The sequence below is a fragment of the Drosophila novamexicana genome, unplaced genomic scaffold, assembly GCF_003285875.2.
Source record: "Drosophila novamexicana strain 15010-1031.04,08,12 unplaced genomic scaffold, DnovRS2.1 tig00002012-arrow-arrow-pilon, whole genome shotgun sequence".
Taxonomy (NCBI): Eukaryota; Metazoa; Arthropoda; class Insecta; order Diptera; family Drosophilidae; genus Drosophila; species Drosophila novamexicana.
This window is the reverse complement of record NW_020824924.1, coordinates 71,158-98,245: the sequence shown is the minus strand read 5'-3', so window position 1 is coordinate 98,245 and position 27,088 is coordinate 71,158. Positions and strand designations below refer to the sequence as shown.

The window sequence follows — 27,088 nt, the reverse complement described above, 5'->3', positions numbered from 1 at the left end:
CAGCTGCAGCTGTCAAATGCGGCAAGATGGACTTCCTCTTTTCCGATACGTTCGCGGTCGTGTAAATTTGTGTTGAAAAACCACAAAATTAAATCTTAGGTAATCTACGTTAAATTTTACCTGATTTATTGTTAGAAACACGGCAAATATTACAATAATATCGCTTGCTTAATATGCGCTATGGATTTTGTGCGTGTGCCTTGAAAATTTGTGCAAAAAAACTCGACATATATACTTTTTTTTTATTGTGTATGAAATGAAACTAAGATGTTTTGACGGCATTAGCGCAACTGCGATGAGTTGCCTAATGCGCAACTTGCGAACAATTTCAGTGCATGCACGCATATGAAAACAATGCAAATCAAACGGCAATCCAATCATTTTTTTTTTAATATATTTTTTTCTGTTTCTGTGAAGCAATGTTCTAAAGACCGCCGTTGCCGTCATGTTTGGCAGCATCAACAGAGCTGTTTTTGTTGTTGTTGTTGTTACTGTGACTAACTGGGATGTGGTAGTGCAAATGGTTAATGCAAAAAAGTAGGTTGTAAAACAAAAATGACAAATGCTGTCGGGAGCACGAATATTGGGCTGCTTGTGATATGACAAACTTGACGTTGTTGTTGTTGTTTACATAGCCGGGCACACAGTTCTCAGTGCAACTCTGTGAACCCTGCTCCAACACTGTTGTCGTTGTGCGAGGGGGGGATAGGAGAGTTGGCAGTAGCATATTTTCAAGGCGCCGCATTTGCACGTGTTTTTTTTTTTTTGCTCATCAATTTTTTTATTGTTTGCCTGTGGAAGAGAAACTAATTTGTTTTTAATTGCAGCCATGGTGCGTATGAACGTATTGGCCGATGCCCTGAAGTGCATTAACAACGCAGAAAAGCGCGGCAAGCGTCAGGTGCTGTTGCGCCCCTGCTCCAAAGTCATCATCAAGTTTCTTACTGTGATGATGAAGCACGGCTATATCGGCGAATTCGAGATTGTTGATGATCATCGCTCTGGCAAGATCGTTGTCAACCTTACCGGACGTCTGAACAAATGCGGCGTCATCTCGCCACGCTTCGATGTGCCCATCAACGACATTGAGAAGTGGACCAACAATCTGCTGCCCTCTCGCCAGTTCGGCTATGTCGTGTTGACCACATCCGGCGGCATTATGGATCACGAGGAGGCCAGAAGAAAACATCTGGGTGGCAAAATCCTTGGTTTCTTCTTCTAAATGGTCGCTACTGGAGCAGTAGGACAAGCCAGCAACATCTAAAGCTATTTTGTGTGTGTGGGGAGTTGAAATATGTACAAGTTGTTTTATTTCCCCGTCGCGATAATATCAAAAAAAACAAATAAGATAAATAAAAAAAAATACGTTCATGTGAACAATAAATAACTTCAAACATCGTTCAAAGACAACCTGAATGATTCACAAGAAAACGCGAAATAAAATGATGAATACATAATTTTTAATAACAATCGCTTTTTTCATACAAATGTAAGCTTCAAGTGACAAAACTGCAGTAAATGTTGTAACTATAAACAATCCCCGTGTCATCTATCTAACCCAGGTTCTAACGGGGCTCTGCGCACTTGTCCGTAAGCAAAAGATGTAAATTTGATGAGAACAAATCTCGGTTAGGAGAATTCCCGTGTGAGGGCCCAGCTTGAAATATGAAATGCGCGCCGGATCTCATATTTAATACGGATCCCGGCTACTGCCCAGTCATGTCAGATAATGTTCCTGCTGGTCTGGACTGAAAAATTTCAAATTCCACAATTTTGTTGAAATCACTGCAAATAATAAAAATCAGGAGCTCCAGAACTCTTTACCTTTCAATGTATGGAAAAAGCGTTGCCACCTGTGCCAAATAAATTCTAAAAGTTCGGTTATTTTGCAACATTGCATCACGAATCGAACCAGACCGAGCTTTAAATAGTTCCGCGCCCGTCTTCAGCTTGAATAGGATAATAAACGAAACACTATTGACGGCGACGGGCCAAGGTTACGCTGAAAAGGTTAGGGTAAGTCGTAAGCAAACATTAATGAGGTAGTTTTATACAAGTATGGATAAGCGTAAATTTAATTTTTAAACAGCACCAAATGTGTTTTTTATGCATAATTTATAACATTTTTTAAGCCAAGTTGGCAGCATGCTAATTAATTGGGAACATTGAAACAAAAAAAAGTGTTGCACACTTTCGGGCTTATCATTTATCGATAATCAACTAATCGAACTCAACTTTGATTAAAAGTGGTTACTTTTTGAATACGAAAAAAAATACCAATTAGCTGGCACACGCAAACAAAGGACCTGAATGAATTGTCAATTTTGCTGTAATCAAAAATCAATTAAGTGCAAATTGAATCGACATACAAAAAAAAAACTATGCAGCAGCAACATTGCGTGTCGATGTACATCAATTAGCAGGGCTGGGGGGGCAAATGCACCCACCCCCTCCTCCTCCCTTTTTGTTATTAATAATATCGAACAGTTGCCTATCAGGGCTTAACATCTTGTCATACCTGAGTACACGTGTGTACGTGTACAACTGTTCATATTTAATCGAAATTGTTTCCCAGATTAGGTCCTCAAAATGGCAGAATCAAAATATGCACATACATACATACGTATATATGTATATGTATGGCCTTTCCACACGGCATTCTAATGGCGTCTGTCGCGACACCGACTTTTTACCCTTATCAGTTCCTGACTATATATGTATGTGCATGCATGTATGTATTTGTATCAAAGCAAGCCATAAAACTTTGCGCCAACAAAACTAATAATAATTTATATTGCCCGACAAACCAGACAGTTGTGAATGTGAATGGTACGCATGTGTGTGTGCACATGTACATGCATATATGTATGTATGTATTTGGTTGTGCTTTATATGTATGCGTTTTGATTTGCCATTGGAATGTCATTTCCTGCAATGCATTTGCGCTAACTGTTCATTTGATTTGTTTTCCTCTTCTTACAATCAACAAATGTCAAAGCTGCAAAAGGTTCTCAATTCGCCGCATCGGCGAAATTTGTCTTAGACAGCGCTAATGATAATTGTGATGACGATAATTATGTTGCACGTTCTCGACATATGTAACTGTTGTTCCTTTACGTTTTGCAGCGCCTTTCGCAACTCTTGCAAAGATACTTGAAATTGTCATAGACAAGAACTGGAAATACAAACGGTATGATTCAGCAAGCCGCGCCGCAGTCATTAAGATAATTGTTTTAGCAAATAGTCTAGTTAACATTAGGGAGCAGTCTAGCAACAAGTTTATGATTTGCGACTTTGAGCTTATGCACCCACACGCATGCTAAGAGCCGTACATACATACATACACACATATGTATATGTGTGCATGTTTTGTACAAGCTAGGATTTCGCCTTAGAATTGAATACAAATGAATACGTATCCATGTGTGCGCGTGTGTGCGTGTGTCTGTGCACACATATATTCAAATGTTCTTTGAACACACACACATGCATACACACAGGTAAGTAATTTAGCAACTTTTTTCAGCAGCTGTCGCCGCACAAGCTCACCTAAATTATGTACATAAATATACATATGCAAACACACAGATGTACATACAAGCGTATGTATAAATGTACATATGTATGTATGTATGTACATTAAATAAAAAACAACACAGCCGGCGAGCATTGGAAAGGGTTTCGGTTTCTGGTAGGTTCGACCGAGTTAGCAGCTGGCTCAAAGCTTTGCGAGTAAGTGCGCCCGCGCGTGTGTGTGTGTGTGTGTGTGCAAAACGAGTTTGGCCAAAGAGACGGGGACGTAGACCTTGTCTTAAATGGCACAACGCGTGATGCGCTAGAATCGCAACAACAACAACAACAACAACAACACAGTAATAAAGTCAAGCTGAGAAGTCTGCTGACGCATGCCTTGATGCTGGCTCCGAAGCGAAAGCTGACACCAAACGACAGTGTTGCCAGCTTGTGAGCAGAAAAAAAAGGCTAGATTAGTGAAAAAAGTGGCCGCAAAAAAGCTAATTATTTCAAAAGAGATTCGCCAGCTTTATATCAAATATATTATATTAATATATTATTAATACTATATGCCTCGGCTATCTTTGCTATAGACAATTGATGCATATATATGTATACACATACATGCATCACATATAGTGAAGTGAAGTAGCACTTGGGTGGGACAAGCTCATTGGGTAAATAACTGTTGATTGTTAAGCTTTAAGTTTCTTGCGAATTCTAAGCTTAATAAGTTAAAATTGTGATTCGTTTTACTAAAATAGCCAAATTTGTTGGGAAAAAACACACACACTTCGCAACACTGGCGATCAAATAGAAAAAAGCGAAAAACCCGCTACAAGAAAAGGAAACCAATTTGCGTTCCACTGGAATGCCTAGAGTTGGCGGGAAATCGGCAGAGCTGGCAACACTGCACAGTCGGTCACGTGGCCTGCAGCAGCATACGCAATGAAAAGGAAACCAAAAACCGACAACGGGAGCTGCACTTGACAGTGGGCCAACAGGTTGATGCCGCCTCCGCCAGACACGTGCAACACGTGGAGCGTTACGTGAGGCAGCCGCATAGATTGGAAATATCGTTATCATAACCAGGCCAGACGCGGCCAACTCGCAACGTGCAGAGTCGAAAGATAAGCCAAAGTCGAACTGCTTGGACGGGACGGCAACAGCGGAGATAAAAATAAATAAATGTTATGCGGCGAATGAAGTCCACGTGTTTAATTACTACTCAATGCGGGCTTTTATTGTTGCAAGTAAACAGAACTTGTTGAAACTTTCTGCTTAAATTACATGTGTTCGTTTGTGTGTGTGGGTTGCTAGGGGGGGGGGGGGTACATTCATGCGACCTAGCGCTAGGTTTATAATATATGTATACGTATGTATGTATTATAATAATATTATATAGGTGTGTGTGTGTGAGCAGCCTCTGTTTGGTTGCAAGTGCGACGCAATTAGATTTTCTTGTCTTCCTTCTCAACAGCCTGCGTTGGGGCGACGCACTGCACCAAAGATTGGGGAGGGGGACAAACAAAATTTGTTGCCCGGCGTTGGAGGTGCTTAGGATGTGGTGGCAAAGTACTCCTTGGACTTGGTGGGATCGGCCACCATGGTCTTCTGGCCGGGCTTCCAGTTGGCTGGGCACACCTCGCCATACTTGTCGGTATACTGGAATGCCTGGACCAGACGCAGTGTCTCCTCAACGCTGCGGCCCACTGGCAAATCGTTGATGGTTATCTGGCGCAAATTCTGCTTGTCATCGATGATGAAGAGGCCGCGGAATGGTATGCCAGTGGCCTCATCCAGTACACCGTAATCGCGTGCCACCTTCATCGATTTGTCGGCCAACAATGGAATGTCCATGTTGCCCAGGCCGCCCTGTTTGCGTGCGGTATTGATCCACGCCAAGTGGGTGAACTGGCTGTCTGTGGAGCAGCCAATCAACTCGCAATTGATCTTACGGAACTCGGCCGCATGATCCGAGAACGCAATTATCTCGGTCGGGCACACAAAGGTGAAGTCCAACGGATAGAAGAACAGCACCAAGTATTTGCCCTTGTAGTCGCTCAGCTTGATGTCCTTGAATTGTCCACCCACCACGGCGGTGCCGGAGAAATCGGGAGCGGCCTTCTGGATTTGGGGCATCTGAACAAAGTTCAAAATAAAGGTCGAAAATATGGCATTATTTTTATCAGAAGTGATGACAAATTCGGCCAAACTTGTTGCTTTACTAATTGGAATTCTACTTTCTTTCTTTTTTTCTACAAATTGGTAAATTTTTCCCTTCCTTTTGTCGATTTTTCTACCTTCTTTTTTTGTTTCCTCTGCCAATTGGCAATCGTGATTAGACGAATTTTGAAAAGGGCGAAACCTGAACAAAATGGCGGCCAAAAATTTCCAATTAAAGAGAAGATGGATGCAAGAACCGAATGACTTGCAGACTCTCTCTCTCTCACTCTCTCCCTCTCTTCGTGTGTGGTTTGTGGCAAATGGCACGAAATTGTATCAAATATTAAACGTTTGCAATTACAAGTATGTGCCTAATGTGAAATTACTTTCGAATCAATGCAAATATACAAGAATGCCGGACAATTCAATAGCTGTTGCCGCCATGACGTTTTTGTTGCCGGCTAAAATTGCAAAAAAAAAAATCAACGGAAACGTCTGTGGCTGCATGTGTGTGTGTGTGTGTGTGTGCGTTTGTACGTGCCAATAAAGCTATGTATGTGTACGTATGCATTATACATAGAAATTGTGCGCAAAACTTGTGAAATAATCTTCTTCACAATAAGAAGAACAACAACAACAACGGCAATCATCATATAGGGCTTACGCTCAGCTGTAATTTCTCTTTGATTTTGTCAATTATCTGCGAAATGTACATAATTTGCAAATCTGTTCCCTGTCTCTTGTTGCTAACTGCCTCAAACTTACTTTAATTTGTTTAATACGTTTGGGTATTTGCTGCTAGTTTAGTTAATTAAGCGCGTCGACGCAAACTTTTTTTTTTTGTTTATTGCGCAAAAAAAAAACCGGGACGTCTACTCGGCTCGACAATTTTATGTGAATTGTTAGTTTATTTGAAAAAGCACGCGATAACAGACCGTCAGCACCGCTTGTTCAATTGAAATTGACTGCGAGCGAAGAGAGCGCAAAATATGTATGAGCTTGCCGGAATAAAAGATGGCGAGAATAGGGAGAGCCTAGAATACGTCAGAAACTCAGGCCGACCTTCAAAAGCAAAGGGAGCAACAGGCGAGATGAGAACCATTTCAATTGAATTGTCGATAAATCGAAATTAGTTTCTTAATTATAATTTTGGAAACTATTTTTTTTTTTTGTATAATTTATTTATCTACATGCCTAATCAAATGTGCATGCATATATTTATTTGCCAAAAAACACTAAATCTGCTATTGTTGACGATATGGCAACACTGCGTATTTTTGGCGGCACAGCTTGTAAATGTTAATTTGAGAAACAATTAAAATTGTGCGTACTGGCGAACAGTATTAATAGCCTGTAGTAGATAGGAAACACGGATCTCAGCTAAATTATATGTCCGTCCAAGGAAGCTGTCCGTTAGTGTCAGCCTTCACTGTATGCATATGCAACAGTTGGGGCATCTGCCGCAATACACGGACATTGAACTTTTAGATAACTTTACATTAACATAACCCAAAATAACAGAAGCCGCAGCTCACAGCTCCATAGAAGGAATTGTGAAATTCATTAAAGAAAAGTGATGCAATTTCTGTAAATTTAGATGTAAATGTTAAAATCGTGATGTCGACCCAGCATAGAAAGAATAACTGCAAAGTTTTAATTTAGTTATTGATTTTATAATACAAACAGAAAAATACGAAATTTTGTACCACAATACAACTCTCACATATTCATCGCCCGACCAACATTGAACGTTAACTTTGATAACATTTGAAAATTATAAAATATATATGTATACATATGTATGTATATACTACTTAATCTGGTGGTATCGGCGGGAGTTGTGGGATTGGTGAGGGGGTAATGTTGGGTGGTTGTGTCATCAGAATGTTATCGCTGGCGCCTCGATACCCAAATGGAACTGAAACTGAAAATCTCTGGAGCCGAATTAATTTTACACGCGTATTGGGTTAATTCTATCTGTTCAAATACGTTACGAAAATTAAATGATCGAAATTTTGTCACATCGCTTTAAATGTTGGTGGTCGTGGTGGTAGGTGAAGGGGGGGTGGACTCTAGCGCTAGAGTTGCATTGTGTGTTAGTAAATTAGTGCGTGTGCGTGTGTGTGTGTGTGTGTTTGTGTTTGTGTTTGTGTGTGTGTTGCGTGGTATCTTGCAACTAATTTCATAGACCTAATCACAGGAACCATCTAGCCAGCCGTCACGCCACCTCTCATTTACTTTGCTGCAATCGAACAGCGGTTTGCCAAGCTTGTCATTTACTCGATTATGAAATTTACACAGCCACAGCGCCAAATCCTTTTGTGAATTGACATTAATTGGATTTACTTCAATGCTGCATGGTATAGAGAGAGGGAAGGTGTGAGTGTATCAACAATGATTTAATAATGCGGTCACACTTACTCTGTGCGAAAGTCTTTGGCACAATACTCGCATGGATACAAGCGTGAGAGCACCTCAAAAAATGTACGCATATCACGTTTCTCCGTATCAGTGGGATTGTCGGAATAAAAGGCTGCCATGGTATGCAGCAGGCCCCAGGTAGATATGCCCAGGCGCACTTTATCCAGTGGACAATCTTCTCGGGGCGCTGCGATGCCTGCTGCGTTCACAGTTAGCTTCTCGCTTGCCATATGCTTTTCCTGACATCAAATGCAAATAATAATTGAGAAATGCGTAAACGAAGTGCCAGGAGCACTTTTCAAATGCACAATGATAACGATTTACCTTAGCTGCTTGCGTATTTGAAATGAGACGCTGTTGTTTCGACCATGACTTGAAATCGTTGCAGGTGCGACAGTTGCTATCTTGTTTGCTGTTTCGATGCGCGCTGAATTGTGTCCCATCAACCGGCGGTTCCGGTTCGGTTGGCTTTTGCTGAAATGATGTTTTTGACATCTTAAAATCTGGATCTCGCAATATTCGCAGAACAGTTTTTTGTAGACGGCGTATAATCAATCGGGCGCCCTCTCGATTTGGAGCTACCTTACTTTGATAGCTGTGACGTCGTATGAATTCTTTCCACATGGGCAGTCAGCTGCTTTCCGTTAGCGCAAATTTGAGTTGTTTACTTAACAGCGCTGTTAACGCCAATTTGTGTCCTGTTAACGCAAATTTGAGGCGCTGTTAATGTACATCGCTGCAGGCCGCTGTTGTTTGCTGCCAACAGTCTGGCAACGCGCAATCTGCCACAAAATTCCCTCGACTGGTGTACGTTAATTCAAAATGCAGCAATTTCAAGTTGTTTCGTGTTTAACTAAGACGATTATTCGAAATTACACAATATAATTTTTTGATACTTTTTCCATTTCTCTATATGTCTCTGAGTGTGTGACAAACAACATTAAACGAAAAGCCATTATATATACATACATACATACGTATATATATACGAACAAGCAATGTATGTACATTTACAGATATTATCAGAAAAAAAAAACATACACAAGCAACTTTTACGAATTGTCAAGGCACATTTATTAATACAATTATAAAATGTATATAAATTCATTTAGTAACAACTAAAGCAACTTAACAATCGGGCGGGTTAGCTTTTCGTTGCCGCGGCCAACAGCTTACAACGGGATTAGATGCACACACACGCACACACATGCATATATAATACATATATATAAACAGTTAGAACACTTGAATACAGTTAGGACATTTTCGAATTCAATTTCATTTCCGATTTACGATTTAAGCATGCATAAATTATTAATTTATAACGAAAAAAAAAAAAACTAAAAAAATAGAAAAATAATTGATTAGACATAGAGAAATGACATTTAGCTCAGGCATATTCTCGGAACATGGTGAACAGGCTGTAGAGAACACGCAGCGTGGACTTCAGATCCATGTTAACGATGTCTTCGGGGCGTGCCTTTGGCTTGGGCAGGCCGACATCCTGCATCAGGTCGAAGGCGAACGCCACATTGTTGACCATCTGATCGACATCCTGCGGCGTCAAATGGAACTCATGCAGCGGCACAAAGAAGCCGCCCAGCAGTCCCATCAGCAGGCACAGATAGACCCCATCCCGGAAATCTGTGTTCAGATCGTTGATCTCAAAGTTCAGTTTGGCCAAGTGCTTGTTGACGAACGTGATCAGGGACTTCTTAACCACGGCCAGCTTGTCGGGCGCACAATCAATTAGCGTATCGAAGGCATCCTTCTCGCAACGCATGCCCAGATCATCGTACTCGGACGTGATTTGCTCCTGGAATTTTCTGCAAACATGATGATGAATCGAATGGATCGGCTCGTGGGCTTGGTTGTTCCGCATCAACTTACTGTGCATTCAGGACGCCCGCATTCTTCTCGGCAATGACCACCGTGACAAAGACATTCTCCGGCAGACGCACTGGCGCCCGAAAATGACGCACCAGAGCGACCAATAAATGCAATATGGCCACAATGTTCTTCGAGTGGACGCTGGCCACCGACCATTTGGGTATCTTCTGATGGAAGCCAAGTGTCTGTGACATACAGAATATATAGGTTAGTCAAGGATATCAACTGCTTTTTGGTGGGAAGAGGGCCAGGACTCCAGCTTGAGAGAATTCAGAAGGAACTACCACAAAGCGATAAGCTGGTTCTTCAAAAACCGAAAAGCAAGCAACATAAATGAGTATATATATATATTTTAGATTTCAGAGCAGAAGGACATGGACTCAGCTACTCGTCTTGAACAAGAATATGCAAATGCTTTATGGGGATGCCTGCTGCTGCCTGGTACAAGACAATTACACCCTCTATTTGCCTCTTTGTACAGGGTATGACTTAAGACTTGCTCAATATACAATTGGAAAAGGGAGAACCGAACCAAGGACGAGCCACAGGCGGAGTTAATGAAGGAAGCTTGGAAAACCAAGTTCATGTTAATCATAGTTAAGGCATCTCTTGATGGCCAACTCACATGGTTGACCGCTTTCAGCACAATGCTGAGTTTCTCGTGCTGACCCTGCTCGGACTGTGTCACCTCGGGCACGTCCAGCTTTTTGCCGGTCAACTTCTCCCAGAGCTTGTGCAGCACCTGGCCATCGTACATGTCCTCTTCCAGCTGCTGGACAATGATGCGCTGCTCGGCAAGCTCATCGTTGATCCAATCGATGAGAATCTTTTGCAGCTTCAACATCTCCGGATCGTTGTTCGATTGCGGATCAATAACGGCGCGTTGTTCATGCTCACCTAACAGTACAAATAAAGATTAATATGTCAGGTCATAAATTAACCCAATTCCAATACTCACGCAGCGCGTAATCCTCGGGCGGGATGTCAAACTGATTGGGTGAGCCGGGCGAGTCGATTGCATATTTGCCTTCTTCTTGGATTTTCTTAACTGCAACGACACAAGTGAAGAGTGTATGAGTGTGTGTGTGTGTGAGTGAGTGAGCAGGCAATAGCGCCATGTAAACAATAGATGGTGACGTCACAAATGCGACACGCAACAAGCACCCAAATTAGAGATGGGCTCGTGTGAACACGAAAACACGTAAGCTTAAAAACGAAGACAGCGCGCACATTTTAAAAATCCTTATTATTTTCTGTTCATCATTACTACATTTAATTTAATTTATCATAAACACTTTAATGTTATTAAATTTGTATAACTTGGACATTTTGTGTCGCGCGTGCGTGTTCGTGTTACGAAACAACACGAAACGCTCACCGTGGGCACACTGATGAACACACACGCACGCGCACATATACACCTACATACAGCCCAAAGCGATCAGTTTGTTTGTTTGTATGCGTCACAAATGTAAATGACGCAATGTTTTTTTTTAATAACATGGGCAATGGACAATGCACATCTGTTGTCCGAAACGTTGGCCAAAAGCTGAAGGAGTGGCTGCTCCTGCGATATTTCACTGCACGATTGAATGGAAAGATGTAAGCACGCATTTAACACAACGCTTCAGTTGATGCTGGACCATATTTGGCCATATTGAGCAGATTTCACTGCGCTAGCCCAATTTGGGGAGGCGGGGCGGTGGAGGATCTATCTCACCTTCACGAGTGCCGCGTTTGCGGCCAAGTGTACTGAATTTGTCCCAGAAGCTATCTTCCTTTTCGCCCTTCTTAATGGCCGTGGGCGTGTGCGGGGATTTGGGGCGATTTAATGTCGACATATCTGTGCACTGGCAAACAAAATAAAACGAATAAAACAAAACGCGAACGCAGTATTGGAGCTGCAAGACACAATCGATATGTATTATCGATAGGCATTTACGCTGTTACACAAACTATCGGATTCTTACAGCAATATGTTAAGACATTGAGGGTCTTCCCAAGGCATTTAAATACACAAACTCAAAATTGATAAACTAAATTAATTAAAATGAATAAACATAAGTTTTAAAGTGCCAAAAAGAAAATATCAACGTGATACAGCATGTATATATAATTAAAAATTGCAATGGGCTGGCTTAGTGCGTGTACAAAAACGTTTGTATGTATTTGTATGTTCATAACTCGCTTACAATATTATATATATACATATATATATATATAATAACTAATCGTAGGCATTTCAGGAGGGGGTTTACAATGTAGATTAGATGATTTTAAATAGAGTTGGGCAGCTGGCAGGCACGAACCGCAACAAGCTGCAGCAGCACAAAAATGGGCGAGAAGACTTCGCTGTACTCGAGGCCCGTTTTGCCGGATAGCTTGAGGCACAGCAAATACTTGAAGATGGCGATAAGTACAAGGAAATATGTGCTCCACATGAAACGATGCAGCGCCTTCCGTTTGTTATCCGAGTCCAGGTACATGCGTATGCCAACAATAACGCAAAAATATGCATTGCATATATCGATGAAGAACAATGGACTGAATATGCTAAACCAGTCGCACATTAGCTCCGGCATTATATTGTTAAATGTGCCCGATATCTTAAAGACCAGCGTTATGGTAAAGACGAGCAGGCCGCACAGATTAACCAATATCTCGAACTCGGTTAGCCCCAGCCAGCGCACCAGCTCCGATAATTTAAACATTTTCTTTTACTTATGTTTCGGTTTCTTATGTTGTTGTTGTTGCTGCTGCTGCTGCTGGGTTTTGCGCTGCGTTTGCGCTGGCTTTATGTTGGCTTCGTTGTGGCTGATACCGGGCAGCGTGGGCTGTGCCGGCAGCTTGGGCACAACGATGTCGAAGAGGCTGCTGTTGTAGATTTTGATGTGAAGCGCGGAATTGTTGCGCTTGCGATAGGTTATATCGTCGTCATCACACAGTGGATGCAGCTCATCCAGCAGCTGTATGGTGGATGTGTTTATCGCGTAGCTAAGCGCTCCGTCCGAGTTCTGGATGAGACGCAATGCCAAGTTGAGGCCACGTGTAATCGAATAGCCCATGCAATGCAAATAGATTTCCTTAGCGCCCGCGTTGAGCAGATCCTCGCATCGCTTCTGCTGTGCCTGTCAAGCAAGCACACCATACATGTTTAAGTAGATAATCAAAAAGCATGTGAATAGCCTACCTTAAAGTCCGTCTTGCTGGTAATATAAATATTTCGCCTGTCGCTGGCAGCACGCGGCGGCAGCTTGCGTACAATGCGTTGGCTTTGGTTGCGGCGCTGCTGATTGTTTTTGTTGTTGGTTCTTGGCTTTGCCCCGAGTTCCGTTGGATTGCTGTCCATTATCGAGACCAACAGCGTGGCGTATTTTCAATCACCCATTACACGAGAGAGAGCGTCTATAACTTGCATTAATTCGATTTCGACTTGCGTGTTTATTGCAAAGTCTAAGGAAATGTTAAATGTTACACCCGATAACGATAACGATATCGATGCAAGTGCGTGAACTGTGTTAAGGTTTTCTTATTTCTTTTTTTTTTACGGCAGGTGGCGCTTGTGTTGAGCATCTGGCAACCCGGCTCTAACTGTCAGTTTTTGACATATAGTCGATATTTTCAATAGGCATTATTTTTTTGTTCATCTCACACACTATCGTCGACTGGTTCGTGCTCGTAACAGCGAGAATCGCCCAGCAGTTGAAAAATTTTCCTTGTACTTTCCGTAACAACAAAGGTATGTTTTTGAAACAAGCACAGCAAAAACAATCAACAAAACGCAATTAATACAAATTGTAAGACAGTGGCACAAATATTGCATTTATGCAACAATACACGCACTTAAGTATTTGTCATAAGTCTTGCACACATACATGCATACTCACACACACACGCAATCACACATACACATTTTCAACGCCGCTGGCTGTAAAGGCTTTGGCAGCAGGCAAAGAAAAAATAAATTACATAACTTCTAATTAAATTTTACTGCAAATTTGTTGAGGTAAAGTTATATTTCGGCATAAGTAAGTTACGTATTAAGCAAACAAACGTAAGTTCTTAGCGTTAGTTACATAAGTTCGGAATGTGCGCTGAAACGCAATTATTGCAACGTCCCTTGGCTCGATGCCTCCTCGTTAAGTATCCATCCGTATCTGTATTCTAACCACAAAGAATGTAGAAAAGCAAAAGTAAAAGAAAATGAGAAAAAGAAGTAATAATTTATAAACAAACTCCTTGCACAGCGTTTTGATCCAAGTAACGTTTTGTATTCATGCGTTCAAGTTCATTTTTCCATGCAGGACGAACAAAATCCGCTTCCAACCGATTTCAGTTAAACAGTTACAAACAGCAGCAAAGCAAAGCAAAGCAAGCACTTAATACATAAAACGCACGCGATCCACCGCACCACACCGCGCGACCAACGAATCAAACCAGCTGCGACAGGCTGACGCAGGCTGAAAAAAAGGGTGGCAGCACCTTGCGGACAACCACAACAACAACAGCAAACATCAATAACATCTCAGCGGCAGCAGCAACAACAACAACAACAACAACAACAGCAGCAGCAGCAGCAGTAGCAGCAGCAGCAGCAGCAGTACACATAACGGCGTTCGCTGGATAAAGCATACAAGTAAATTTTATAATTCTTATTCCAAATCAAAATTTCTAACGAAACCAAGTCAATTGCAATTGCATAAGATTATGAATTTCGGGTGCACATATTCGAATTGCCTTAATTCCCAAAGAGTGGCCACATTTATTTATATCTGTTGGTTGCCGCCGGCCCTGCCACACAGCCTTAAGCTTTTAAGCTGTGCGTGTGGTTCTTAGTGGTCCGCTTGCAAAAAAAAAATCTAAACTGCACCCTTCAACTGCAGACAAGGTCACGCATCCTTGTTGCTAAAAATTATGATTGTTCTTTCATATTGTGCGCAAATCGTTTTATGGTAGATAATTTCGCACTAATCTGTCGCGTCGACTTGATTCAGTTTGGCAACTCTGCCAGTTCTGTTAACAGCAGTTAACAGCTACAAAGAGAAGGCAATATATTGCCGTAAGTGTATGTGTGTGGCGTGTGGCTGCCTCCTACTAAAGAACATGCATAATGCATGAGGCAACCAAATTGAAATGAACACATCTGGTCACACACAATCAGGCAAGCAGCAGGCAATCAAAATGTACATATACATGCATATGTTTTGAAATACTTGACGGCAGAGCAGCAGGCGTCGCCATATCGAAAACCGTATCAAGAAATATATTGTATATTGTGTATAGGTATACCGCATACGAAACGTCCCAACTGCAATTGTTTGATTTAACGCGGCACAGTTTGAATTGCAGATCGTCAACCGCAGCCGCAGCCGCAGTCGCAGCAGCAGCAGCAGCAGCAGCAGACTTGACTGGTGGCAGCCGTAAGAGACGGACAAATAAACGACATGTCTGCGGCACGTTTACCATATTATCAACAACAGCCGGCGGAGCAGCAACAACGCCGGCGCAGCGGCAGCCGTGGTCGCGGCGGCCAGCGCTGCGTTGGCTATCAGGAGCGGAACAGCAACAGCCGGCGCGAACGCAGCCGTTCCGCTGAACGACGTCGCTATAGTCGCAGTCGCAGTCGCTCAGCGGAGCGCCAGCGTCGACGTCACAGTCGCGATCGGGGTGAGCGGCGTCATCAGCATCGTCACCATAGGGATTCGCGCGATCGTTCATGGGAGCGCGAGAAGGAGCGGGAGCGTGAACGCGAACGCGATCGCGACCGCGACAGGGACTACTCCAGACGCAGCTATTATCAGCGAGATAGTCGCAGTCGTTCCCAAACGCCACCGTCCTCAGCACGTCGACAGCAGCCACACGGCAGCACCAGCAGCAACAACAACAACAACAATAACAACAACGGCAGCAGCAGCAGCAGCAACAACAACAAAGTCAACAGAGGCAATATCAATGTGGAGGATGCGGTGCGTGCACAGGGACCGATGAATGGCAACGGGTCAAACAGGGACAATGCCATGTCTGCCGTAGGTGCCTACTACAATCTGGACACGGACGAGCCCTTCGACAAGGAGCGCATACATCGCGAAATCGAGGAGAAACTGCGCGAGACACTTGCGCGCGAAGGCAAGGTTTATCCGCCGCCCAAGCCGGAGGCATCGCATCCAGTTTTCGCCAACGACGGCTCATTCATGGAGCTCTTTAAGAAAATGCAGGAGGAACAACAGCGACCGCAGCTACATCAGCAGCAGCAGCATTTCCCGCAGCCGTTGCCGCTGCCGCTGCCGTTGCCGTTGCCAATGCAACCGCAATTGGATGCCGCCACAGCTGCTGCCACAGCGGCTGCGGCCGCAGCAGCTGCCGCGGCCGCCGCAGCGCTAAGAGAACAACAACAGCTGCTGGAGAATTGCGCAGCAGCAGCCAGTCCATTTGGACCATTGCCAGCGATAGCTGCCGGCGCGGCCAGCACACCGGCTGCGCCCTATATAGCCGCAGCGGCGGCTGGCAAATCGGCGCCGCCGCCACCGTTGGTCGGACGACGACGCGGTGGCAAAATCTTGAAAACGGGCGTCGTGGCCAAACTGAAGACGCCCAGCGAACGGGACGTGGATCCCAAGGATTTCTGGTCGCTTTATCTGGCCGAAGTGAATAAGTATAAGAGCAACGCCTGCGATACGGACAATGGCAAGCGGCCGCTGGTTAAATAGGATATCAGGATGCGGATGCACACGACCACACCCATACACACACACCTACAACTGCAACTACACACACATATATATATTATACACACACGCACAACAAACGGAAAGATGAACTTGAACGCAGCAGGCCGCAAAAAATGTTACAAAAAACGAAAACGCTTTGGCGTTAGCTTTAGAATCTTGTCTCGCACACGCGCACACACACGCACACACACACACCTACAGCTAGACATACATATAGATATATGCATAGATATATATATATATATATAACCATATATCGATATATCCATATGGATTTTCTTTTAAGCTAAGTGCATATCTTTTCTCATTCTCAACAAAAACACATTGTGAAAAAAAGAGAGAGCGCGAGAGAGAGAGAAAGCTATTGGGTCTCAATTTCTTTTTAGAGTTTAACTATTTTATGCCCATAATCAACTAGTTTATAGAGACAACATATATATATATAATTTTGGGAGCATAGACGGGGCAGATACGATAAAAAAAAACACACACAGAACACAAACTGAATAAAATATGAATTAATATACGTAGCGTACGTGTTTAAGCATTAGTTTGTACAGATTTCTATGTATTTAAATACGTATCTATTTATGGACTATGTATTCCTTTGACTAAAACTAAACTTATGTAATTCGTAATGCTAGAGAAGAGTGTATTATGTGTGTGTGTGTGTGTACTTATATAGAAAATCGACAGACATGAAATGAACATGGAACTAACGTATTATCATACTTTATATCTGTCTCTTTTTCTCTCAACTTTCCTTTGTTGAACAACAAAATTTGACTTTGAAATTGAAATTGTTAACAACATTTATTTGTTATATTTGCCTCTTAATTTAAGTTACATTTTAACTTTACTTTACTTAACTTTACTTAACTTTACTTTACTTTCATCGAATCCATTTGAACATATACTTATTATTATCTATATTAATTGTGTCTCGCCCTGGTTTATAATACTTTTTGTCTTTTGAATTGTGTTTTTTTTTTGTTTTGCTTTGTTTTTGTTGGTTTCCGTTTTCAACTAAAAGTCAATTTATATGCAATTTTTCATGTCCAAAAACAAAAACAGCGAGAAAACATCTGCCGACAACATGTCCGCCTATAAGATGGAGACCGCACCATTCGATCCACGTTTCCCCAACCAGAACGTGACCCGCTATTGCTATCAATCCTATTTGGACTTTCATCGCTGCCAGAAGAAGCGCGGCGAGAGCTTTGCCCCATGCAACTACTTCAAGAAGGTCTACAAGACGATGTGCCCCAATGCCTGGGTCGAGAAGTGGGATGATCAGCGCGAGAGCGGCACATTCCCTGGCCGCATCTAAGCCCACACATCCCACGCATCTAGCATTCAATACAACAACAACAACAACAACAACAACAACCAAAACAACAACAACAACTACAACAACAGCGACTAAATTATGCTAGTTAATATCGTTTAGGGCAGGCAAATTAACAAATATAAACAAAAATTGTTACAATCCAAAACAAAAAGAAAACCTAGTCGGTCGTTTGTTTCTTCTTCTTCTGTACATCGCCACACCCACACCCACACACACACACACACACACGAATGTTCAACAGGAGCCGAGCGCTAAGCTATATTAAACTATGTTCTTTGGTCTTTAGATAATACACAACAACAACAACAACAACAAGAAACACAGGCATCTGTATAATAAATGTGTATTAATCAATAAAAAAGAAAAAAAAGAAGAAAATTACATCGACAACAACAACAAAACAGGACAGGATACGGCAACAGCTTCCAGTTTGATCTCTTCTTTTTAATTGATCAACGTTATTATGAGATTGTGGAGACTGGTCGGTTCCTTGGGCCGCTGCTGTGACTCCTGCTCCAGGCGCACCTTGCCCTGACTGCACTGCAAAGAGTTCAATTAACGCTGCGGATAAATCTGCATTGTAACTCAAATGTTCAAGTTGTGCGCTGTAGATGGCGCTTTACAATCAATTTCAAGTGTAAAAAGGAGCTAACCAGAAGAGGGAGAGAAATGGGCATCTGCGACTTCATTGTATATCTATATATATATATATATATATATATATATATATATATATATATATATTATATTCTGGATCCGGATCTTGAGCAAGTATATCTAAGCATTTTTCGTAAATTTATAGCGATTTCTAGTGCTCCGATAGAAGTTTAAGAAGCTCGGGAATAGTCTCTAAATTTCCCCAAAATCGATATATTTATCGATTTGAAGTGGCGCAAAAGAAGTTGCTCGATAAATGTCAAAATCGATATATATCGATTATAGAGCGGCACTTTTAAAGAGCTGCATCCGAATCGTTATATATTTGAATTGAAGTGAGGTTATGTTTTGATAACCTTTGAAGTTATATATTTAAATTGAAGTGAGGTTATGTTTTAACAACCTTTGAAGTTATATATTTGAATTGAAGTGAGGTTTGTTTTGATAACCTTTAAAGTTATATATTTGAATTGAAGTGAGGTTATGTTTTAATAACCTTTGAAGTTAGGTTATGAATTGAAGTGAGGTTATGTTTTAATAACCTTAAAAGTTATATATTTGAATTGAAGTGAGGTTATGTTTTGATAACCTTAAAAGTTATGTATTTGAATTGAAGTGAGGTTATGTTTTAATAACCTCAAAATGCACGCAATTAAGTGTCATGCTCGAGTCCTATCTGTATTCCTTTGATATAGACAGTCGGAATTATAGAAACAACTGTCAGTTGTATACAAATATGTGCCCGTATTCCTAGATAAATCGCCCACATGTATAGTTTATATATATATTTACCAAATTCGTGGCGGCCATCAGGTAGATGCCCGGCATAGCGACTTTCTGCTGCTTGTTGGCCAACAAATTGGCCATGCTGATGGCGCCGTTTGGCGATTCGCGGCACCTGGCCAGAATTTCGGACTCAATTTGCTTGGCGTCCAGAGATTCAACAATTTCGGCCATTTCCCTATGGGGCGCGCTGCGGTCGGACTGAGAGCCAAGGCTTGGGGCGACAAATAATTGTCGCGATTCGATATGTTTAGCCGTGCAAGAAACTTGAGAGAAGCTGAAATAAAATGCTAGATGTTGTGTAAACCGTAAACAAAAAAAAAAAAGAAGCCATTTGTCATATTTGTTGTGGCTCGCATTATTTATTTTTCTTACAATTTGTTATTATACGTATTATTATAAACTTAGCTGGATACGTGTATTGATTTATTTTAGCATTTACTTGAATTTATGCAAAGTTTTGCTACTTAGTTGTTTTTCTTCTCCCTTCTTATTTCTAGCTGGAATATGTCATATTGAACGTTTAAATGCAGAGCTTTTAGGTTTTCCACTCTGGCAGTAAACCCTGATTAGACATTGTTTCTGGCTATAAATGAAATAAACCTAATTAACTTAAATATATAGTACGGCGTTTCAAACGATAAACAAGTATTGTTTGTCCAATAGGTTTTCATTTTTTTCTTTTTTTTTGTCGAAAACAAACAATTTCCAAAATTAACAATTGCGGACGGCAGCAATTCGGTTTTTGTTGTGGTTTAGCTTGAAATTAGTTTGCGGCTTTAACATGCATTGTAAACCTAATGTTAAATGTGCGTACAATGTCTAATCGGGCTTCGATTGAATTGCTTCAACTTGAGTTTGTACTGCAGTTTGCACGGATCTTATACTTAAGCTTAGCTTTAACTTATGATAATCCCGCTAAAAGTTCTCTTCTTCTACTACTTCGATTTGAGCCCAAACAAATCTGGCTTGAAATGTGCTAACTTTTCGCTTACTTAGTAAATTCCATAATAGGCAAATATTTTCCATCAGATTTGGCTTCAAGATTTTCTTTTCCCTTCAAATTCGGACACAATTTATTGTACTTAATAGGTATGCATATATATAATATATATATATATATATATATATATATATATATATATATATATATATATATATATATAACTATGGATTACTTGATCAAAATCGAAGGAAACATCAGTTGTTGTAATTAGTAAATGCTATTGAGACTTAATATTTAAAAAGTTTTCTTGGTTTTTTGTTAGAAAAAATTTGTTGAAATCTTTTGAATAATGATATATATCTATATATCTATGTGTATATATCTATAATATAGGTGAATATATGTTTATTAGGTGTATGTTAATGTAATTAGTACATGTCCAACTCGTATAATTATAACACAGATACAAAATCAGTAGTAAATCTTTTTCTGTTATTTTTGTTTTTTTGTGAAGCGTAGTGAATATTATTCATATTAGTTTTAGTTCCAGTTTATGGACAGCACACGAGGAATACGCAAAACTTAGATACGGCTCATATATATTCTATGTATTTCTTATATTTTATATATGCTCCATTTGATGAGAAACAATGCTCTATTCCAACTGGCCCGTCATCACTCTTCGATCTTCGATCACGAACTCGATCTGCTTACAACTCTGTTACGCAACACTACATTAACGGTACTGCATGTGCGACTTAACCAACACTGCTTGTGCGACTTAACCTAAACGAGTACAGCTTTACGTTTCTTTTCGCTTTAGCGAGTCTAGAACAAAAGTTTCTTATGTAATACATAATACCTATAGATCGCGATGGACCTGGCGTTAAATGCTCTACAAGTGCGGGAATGCACGGAAAAGTAAACGATTTTGGTGGAAAATAAGAACAGTGTTAAGCAACACGCGCGATTTTTCACTTGCACGAGTCTTTCCGGAGAGTTAAAGTCAGAGGAAAGGTTTTTAAAGAAAGGTTTAACAAAAAATTCCAGCACAATCTAGAATTTATTTGAGTCATGTTTCACACTTTTCGGCAAATTCACGCCTGTTTGTGAAAAATTTAATTTCGGAAAATGGATGAAAAATTGTCTTATGCAGCTTTCCTTATGAAAATAAATATAAGACAGCGAAAAATGTTATTCTCGCGTTTGGAAAATGAAATCAAGAACTTGAATGTTCATCAAGCTTATTTGCAAGGTTCCACTAAATTGTGAATTAAAAGAAGACGTAGTAAAAGTTGAATATTAGCTAGTATAAGGCAACTGAATGTTCTCCAGATCGTTTACTTTCCAGCCCAGCCCTGCACTCATATGTATATATATATATATATATATATATATTCAATTCTTTTTTTTTTATATATTCTATCAAGCTTATTCCCAGGGATTTAGTTAAGATATTTTTGAAATATCAGCTTTACGCGTAACCGAAACCAACAAAATTTCATAAAATTTCTCTACCATATTCCGTATAATTATCAAGTTAAAGCTTGTTCTTCATCCTCAGACGAATCTTTCGTTTCTTCTGACGAATCTTTCGTTCCTTCCAACGAATCTTCCGTTTCTTCTGACGAATCTTTCGTTTCTTCCGAAGAATCTTCCGTTTCTTCCGACGAATCTTCCATTTTATGTAACGAATCTTGGGTTTTATTTCACGAATCTTCCGTTTCTTCTGACGAATCTTCCGTTTCTTCTGAGGAATCTTCTGCTTCTTCTGAAGAATCTTTCGCTTTTTTGACAAATCTTCCTTTTATTGACGAATCTTTCGTTTATTTGACAAATATTCCGTTTCATTTGACGAATCTTCCATTTTATTTGACGAATCTTCTGTTTTATTTGTCGAGTCTTCCGTTACTTCCGACGAATCTTCCGTTTATTTGACGCATCTTCTGTTTCTTCTGAAGAATCTTCCGTTTCTTCTTACGACTCTTCCGTTTCTTTCTCTGCCAAGTTAACTTCTGGCCAGTTTGCAGCTCATTTCGACTGCTTGAACCAATAGCTACATGCTCTTTCCTAATCCGTAAGTGTGTGTCCAGCTCTCTAGTCCTATAATCGCCCCCGACCCATGTCCAGCTCTATCTCTCTCTCTCTCTCTGCCCCCCTTACGGATATAGTTACATGTAGCTATTGCTTGTTTGTTATCCAATGTCGCGCACGATTTCAATCTTATCGCACAGCTCCGGATCGTGGATGGTCGTGAAGTGGGTGCGATCGCTGCGGAAGGTGTTCCGCTCATTGGAGCTCGTCTTTATTGAGCGCTCCGACGGTGTCTCCGTGCCGCTCAACTGGATGCGCTTCTGCAGCGCCGAGACAAAGTTCTGCAAGTCCCAGGCAAGAAGAAAATAAGTTAAGAACGGACATAACCGACTACACAATACGCTGTTCACAGGGTAAAATACATTCAATCTAGGATGTTCTTGATTATTGGCATTGTGACTCTCAAACTGTAGGTACAGATCAGTGACTCTCAAACAGTAGACACAGATCAGGGACTCTCCAACTGTGTTTGGATAATGGATGATAATCGGTAGCAATCGACAGTAAAGTACTCTACTCACAGTTTCAAAGAGTGTCATTGGTTATTGAAGGAATGACTCTCAAACTATTGACCCCGATCAACGACTCTCAAACTATGAACGGATATTAGATGATTATCGATAGCAATCGACTGTACAATACTCTGTTCACAGTCGAAGTATCTCTTCTTGATTATTGGCCTCGTGACTCTCAAACTATAGACCCCGAAGAGTTACTGGACTCTCAAACTGTGTCTCGATAATGGATGGTACTCCGTAGTAACCGACTGCACAATACTCTATTCACAGTCGAAAGAATGGAGCCTCCTTGATTATTGGCTGAGTGACTCTCAAACTGTTAACCCCGCCCAGTCACTTTCAAACTGTAACTAGACAATCGTTGATGCTCGTTAGTAACCGATTGCAAAATATGCTACTCACAGTCGAAATGGGTCTACTTAAATATTTCATTGTTGACTCTCAAACTGTAGTCGCAGAGTAGTCCATGTCAAACTGTGACTGGACAATCGTTAGTGTGTGCTTTATTTATTATTAGATTAGTGACTCTCAGACTGTGGACAAAGTGCAGTCACTTTCAAACTGCGACCTACTGAAATATTGATATTGGAATTGTTGGCTCAATGGACGCGGCGGTCGACCCACCATCAAGATTTGAGACTCTAGCTTTAAAGTCGTTGGATACATGGATCCATTGGGGTCCGTCCGTCTGGACATGGATCCATTGGGTTCCGTCCAGACGGACGGATGACAGATGATAGACTCGTCCACTCACCTGGGATATGATGTCGCCGCGCGCGGTGCGCACCTGATATAGATAGCGAAATTTGCGCTGACGCGCCTCCTCGCGGGTCTCCCGGGTGCGCGACTGGGCCCGCCGCATGGGCACATGCGGATTACCCGGCGCCGGGGGCTGGCCGTGCGGCAAGTGGGCGCCATGCGGATGCTGTTGATGGTGCCGCATATAGATGCGCTTGCGATGATCTACCCGCCAGGCGGTGATGAAGCACTGCACCATGATGCTGATCACAATGGTCACGGGCCAGGCGGTGATCAGCAGGCCGCCGTAGCAGGGCGGCGGCATGGGATGCGGCTTCATGTTGAGTATCCAGTTGATTGTCTCCAGGCTGTGCATGAAAAAATCAATTGCGCCAATCACCATGGCCGTGCCCACAATGCTGGAGGTCAGTATGGTCACATATTTGACGCAGCAGAGCGTCAGCACCGAGCAGATGACGGCGCCGCCCACCACGGCCACATAAATCTCGCGATACTGCGGAAAAATAGAGGCACGGATTAGACATAAAGATCTTTTCAGTCTTATCTTCATTGTAAGCAAATGTTAACATAATTTAACACTGTGGCAACGCTTGGCCCATAAATGGGTTGTCAATCAAAAGCTGATCGCTATGCGCCACATTGTAAATACTTGACATGCAGATGTGCAGCTTGGAATTTGTGAATTTGTGCAAATTAGCAATGTTTAACATAATCAGGAGTAATCGAAGCATGTATGTTCATTGTAAATATTTACAATGTTCAGTTGAAGTGAATATGAATAAGCGTGCAGGAGAGTTTGTCAATTTATGCACATAGCAAGTATTTACAATCTAGATATTCATGTATAATGAACGTAAAAAAATTTAAGTTAGTTTGACAAACTATGCACATTGTAAATATTAAAATGTAGCTAATAAGTTAACAAGAGCATTTTGTATGTTCAACTTATAAAGTACATCTTAATGTTTAATATTTACAATGTGGCTGATAAGTTAACACGAGCATTTTGTATGTTCAGATTGTGATCTAGTCAAATGTGCATATACTTAATATTTACAATGTGGCTGATAACTTAACATGAACATTTTGCATGTTCAGCTTGTAAAGTAGGTGTTAGCTTTAAAACTTTCTAAGTGTTAAATGTGGAATCAATATGAAAAAGTTGGCACCTACCCCAAACTCATTGTCCGGCATGGTGGCCACACAGACAGCCATCGCAGCGCCCGAAAGTAGGGCGCCGGCAAAGGCGCTGATTAGAACGGAGGCCACGGGATATGTGGAGCCGAGCACGGCGCCGAGAAGGCCGGCAACTATGGCCAGCGCCGAGTCGGCCGGCTTGCCCAGCCAGGTTATTTGAAAGTCCTGCAATATGAATATGCCATTGGCGCCCACCATCAGGCCGCTGAGGAAGCCGACCGCGCGCAGACAGCGATAGCCCAGCAGGGCATAAACAATCCCAAACACCGCTATAATGGCCCACAGCAGCGCCGCCAGCGTATCGGGTGCGGTGGGTGCACATGTCTGGCTGCTCTCCAGGATGCCCTGCACAACGACAAAAGAGAAAAGAGAAAATGAAAAACGAGAAAGAAGGCCTATCTTCGGCACGCCGACGATTTTATACCCTGGCAGACCCAAGAAACTACTCTTTGGTACGATCGTTCCTATGGCAGCTATATGATATAGTAGCCCGATGTCGCTAGGATTTTGCATATTTACGAGGAGCATGGTGAAACTAATAAATGCCAAGTTTGGTGAAAATATCTTGATAAACAAAAAAGTTTCCCATGCAAGAAACTACTTTTGGACCGTATATCTTATGAATATTTACCAAATCGGACTACTATATAATTTAGTATTATGCTTGCTTTATATGAAAAATCCCTTGCCTAGACAAGTCCTATTATAATCTACATACACACATACATACATACATATGTACATACATACATACATACATATATACCATATCATATGGCTGCCATAGAAACGATCTTGCAAGCAATGAAAGCCAGGTTATGTGGCCAAGTATACAAATATAAGTATTATTATATACATATATCACACACAGCTGCTCTATATCTATCTGAAGATTTGAAAGTTAACTGCACTAACTTGCATTTATGTGGTTCAACTTCAACATAACCACACTTTTATTAAGATTTGTCGCCTAAAGTCGTAATAAACATGTCAGCATGTAATTTGCATGCACACAGACACACACACATATACATATACATGCATATACATATGTGTTTGGCTGTAATTCGATCAAGGACGAGTTTTTTTTGCGAGTGCAGCTGCACTCGTTGCCACTGACACAGTTGGCGCCACTTGCCTGTCCGTCCACTCATTGATGACTCAGTTACAGTTAGCTGGGCTGTTGACACACAAAACGCTCACTCACACACTTGCACACACACACAGGCGCACACATACGCGCGCGCACGCACGCACACACAGGCGCACACATACGCGCGCGCACGCACGCACACACACGCGCTTACAACGAGATGAAAGCAGAGCAAACGCATGCATATTTGCATACATAACCTCAAAGAAAAACAGTTAGTGTCTGTGTACGCACCTTAATCAAAAAGGGCCAATCCAAGTGAGAGATGCTTTTGGTATCATCGTGCTCCTGGCCATCATAGAGCACATCATAGCTATCCAGCGAGTGCAGTGCGCTGCTTTCCGCAACAGCTGCAACTGGCACTCCAACTGGAGCGCTCACATTTCCGGCTGCACTCATTATCCGGGAGCTGAGCTGTGCCTAGTCGCCAAATTGTTGGTTGCCTGGCAATAACGGGACGCGCCACATGGCCAGCGGAGTTTTGTGTGTCAAAATTGCAGCCAGCTTCAATTTGGGGCGTTGTTGTTTTCACGCATGTCCTGCAGTGAATCCTTCACGTAATGAAATGAACTGCGCAAACTGGACGCAACGTTTCAAATAAGTTTTTTTTGTTACAATAGCGCTTTGGCTTTTCCTCTTGAATGCGCTCGCCTTTTTATTGTGTACACTCAGTTGGCTTTATGGAGCTGAAGCTGAAGCTGGAGCTGGAGCTGGAGCGTCACAATCGGGGCCAAGACGAATTTACTTGTGGTACAACAAGACAGCGATGTTCGCGCCGAACAGGGACAACTGCATGCCGTATGCCGTTGCCATTTGGCTGCCGCGGGTGCGAGCGGGACGGCAACAGATAGCAACCCTTAAACGGAAAGCTAAGCAAAAGCTCAGGAGTTGTTCGGCGGCGAGCTTTCGCTT

General features: G+C 41.8%; 9 protein-coding genes and 1 long non-coding RNA gene across 12 annotated transcripts; 3 read left to right on the top strand and 7 right to left on the bottom strand.

Annotated features, from left to right (window-relative positions):
* Positions 1-15: 15 nt before the first annotated feature.
* LOC115768791 (40S ribosomal protein S15Aa) lies at positions 16-1,464 on the top strand. The gene is made up of 2 exons (XM_030713487.1): positions 16-99; positions 828-1,464. Exon 2 carries the CDS (start codon positions 830-832, stop codon positions 1,220-1,222), a length of 393 nt encoding a protein of 130 aa, XP_030569347.1. The 5' UTR covers positions 16-99; positions 828-829; the 3' UTR covers positions 1,223-1,464.
* LOC115768792 lies at positions 1,209-2,075 on the bottom strand. Its single transcript, XR_004018620.1, has 2 exons — positions 1,825-2,075; positions 1,209-1,748 (listed from the first exon to the last, which is right to left on the bottom strand). It is a non-coding gene; the product is annotated as an uncharacterized LOC115768792 (long non-coding RNA).
* A 2,659-nt stretch (positions 2,076-4,734) lies between these two features.
* On the bottom strand, positions 4,735-6,626 carry LOC115768789 (peroxiredoxin 1). Its single transcript, XM_030713486.1, has 2 exons — positions 6,445-6,626; positions 4,735-5,655 (listed from the first exon to the last, which is right to left on the bottom strand). The coding sequence occupies exon 2, from the start codon at positions 5,653-5,655 to the stop codon at positions 5,071-5,073; it is 585 nt and encodes a 194-aa protein (XP_030569346.1). The 5' UTR covers positions 6,445-6,626; the 3' UTR covers positions 4,735-5,070.
* Positions 6,627-7,356: 730 nt separating this feature from the next.
* Positions 7,357-8,746, bottom strand: LOC115768765 (FAD-linked sulfhydryl oxidase ALR). The gene is made up of 3 exons (XM_030713454.1): positions 8,425-8,746; positions 8,101-8,339; positions 7,357-8,032 (listed from the first exon to the last, which is right to left on the bottom strand). The coding sequence occupies exons 1-3, from the start codon at positions 8,722-8,724 to the stop codon at positions 7,870-7,872; spliced, it is 702 nt and encodes a 233-aa protein (XP_030569314.1). The 5' UTR covers positions 8,725-8,746; the 3' UTR covers positions 7,357-7,869.
* A 446-nt stretch (positions 8,747-9,192) lies between these two features.
* On the bottom strand, positions 9,193-11,899 carry LOC115768764 (beta-parvin). The gene is made up of 5 exons (XM_030713453.1): positions 11,711-11,899; positions 10,949-11,038; positions 10,616-10,887; positions 9,991-10,175; positions 9,193-9,926 (listed from the first exon to the last, which is right to left on the bottom strand). The coding sequence occupies exons 1-5, from the start codon at positions 11,829-11,831 to the stop codon at positions 9,491-9,493; spliced, it is 1,104 nt and encodes a 367-aa protein (XP_030569313.1). The 5' UTR covers positions 11,832-11,899; the 3' UTR covers positions 9,193-9,490.
* Positions 11,900-12,149: 250 nt separating this feature from the next.
* On the bottom strand, positions 12,150-12,722 carry LOC115768757 (transmembrane protein 203). The gene has a single exon (XM_030713447.1). It carries the CDS (start codon positions 12,699-12,701, stop codon positions 12,267-12,269), a length of 435 nt encoding a protein of 144 aa, XP_030569307.1. The 5' UTR covers positions 12,702-12,722; the 3' UTR covers positions 12,150-12,266.
* On the bottom strand, positions 12,705-13,491 carry LOC115768756 (ribonuclease P protein subunit p20). Its single transcript, XM_030713446.1, has 2 exons — positions 13,181-13,491; positions 12,705-13,118 (listed from the first exon to the last, which is right to left on the bottom strand). Exons 1-2 carry the CDS (start codon positions 13,337-13,339, stop codon positions 12,708-12,710), a joined length of 570 nt encoding a protein of 189 aa, XP_030569306.1. The 5' UTR covers positions 13,340-13,491; the 3' UTR covers positions 12,705-12,707.
* A 141-nt stretch (positions 13,492-13,632) lies between these two features.
* On the top strand, positions 13,633-18,220 carry LOC115768758 (cytochrome c oxidase subunit 6B1). The gene is made up of 2 exons (XM_030713448.1): positions 13,633-13,729; positions 17,793-18,220. The coding sequence occupies exon 2, from the start codon at positions 17,815-17,817 to the stop codon at positions 18,046-18,048; it is 234 nt and encodes a 77-aa protein (XP_030569308.1). The 5' UTR covers positions 13,633-13,729; positions 17,793-17,814; the 3' UTR covers positions 18,049-18,220.
* LOC115768755 (RNA-binding protein 25) lies at positions 13,746-17,749 on the top strand. 3 transcript variants are annotated; one of them, XM_030713442.1, is made up of 2 exons: positions 13,746-14,626; positions 15,328-17,749. In XM_030713442.1, the coding sequence occupies exon 2, from the start codon at positions 15,435-15,437 to the stop codon at positions 16,695-16,697; it is 1,263 nt and encodes a 420-aa protein (XP_030569302.1). In that variant the 5' UTR covers positions 13,746-14,626; positions 15,328-15,434; the 3' UTR covers positions 16,698-17,749. The 3 variants fall into 3 exon arrangements, with proteins under 3 accessions (XP_030569302.1, XP_030569305.1, XP_030569304.1); XM_030713445.1 differs by having other exon boundaries at positions 13,746-15,273; positions 15,340-17,749; XM_030713444.1 differs by having other exon boundaries at positions 13,746-15,273.
* Positions 18,221-21,906: 3,686 nt separating the features above from the next.
* Positions 21,907-26,575, bottom strand: LOC115768775 (transmembrane protein 198). Its single transcript, XM_030713467.1, has 4 exons — positions 26,411-26,575; positions 25,000-25,368; positions 23,822-24,319; positions 21,907-22,830 (listed from the first exon to the last, which is right to left on the bottom strand). The coding sequence occupies exons 1-4, from the start codon at positions 26,573-26,575 to the stop codon at positions 22,651-22,653; spliced, it is 1,212 nt and encodes a 403-aa protein (XP_030569327.1). The 3' UTR covers positions 21,907-22,650.
* Positions 26,576-27,088: the final 513 nt, after the last annotated feature.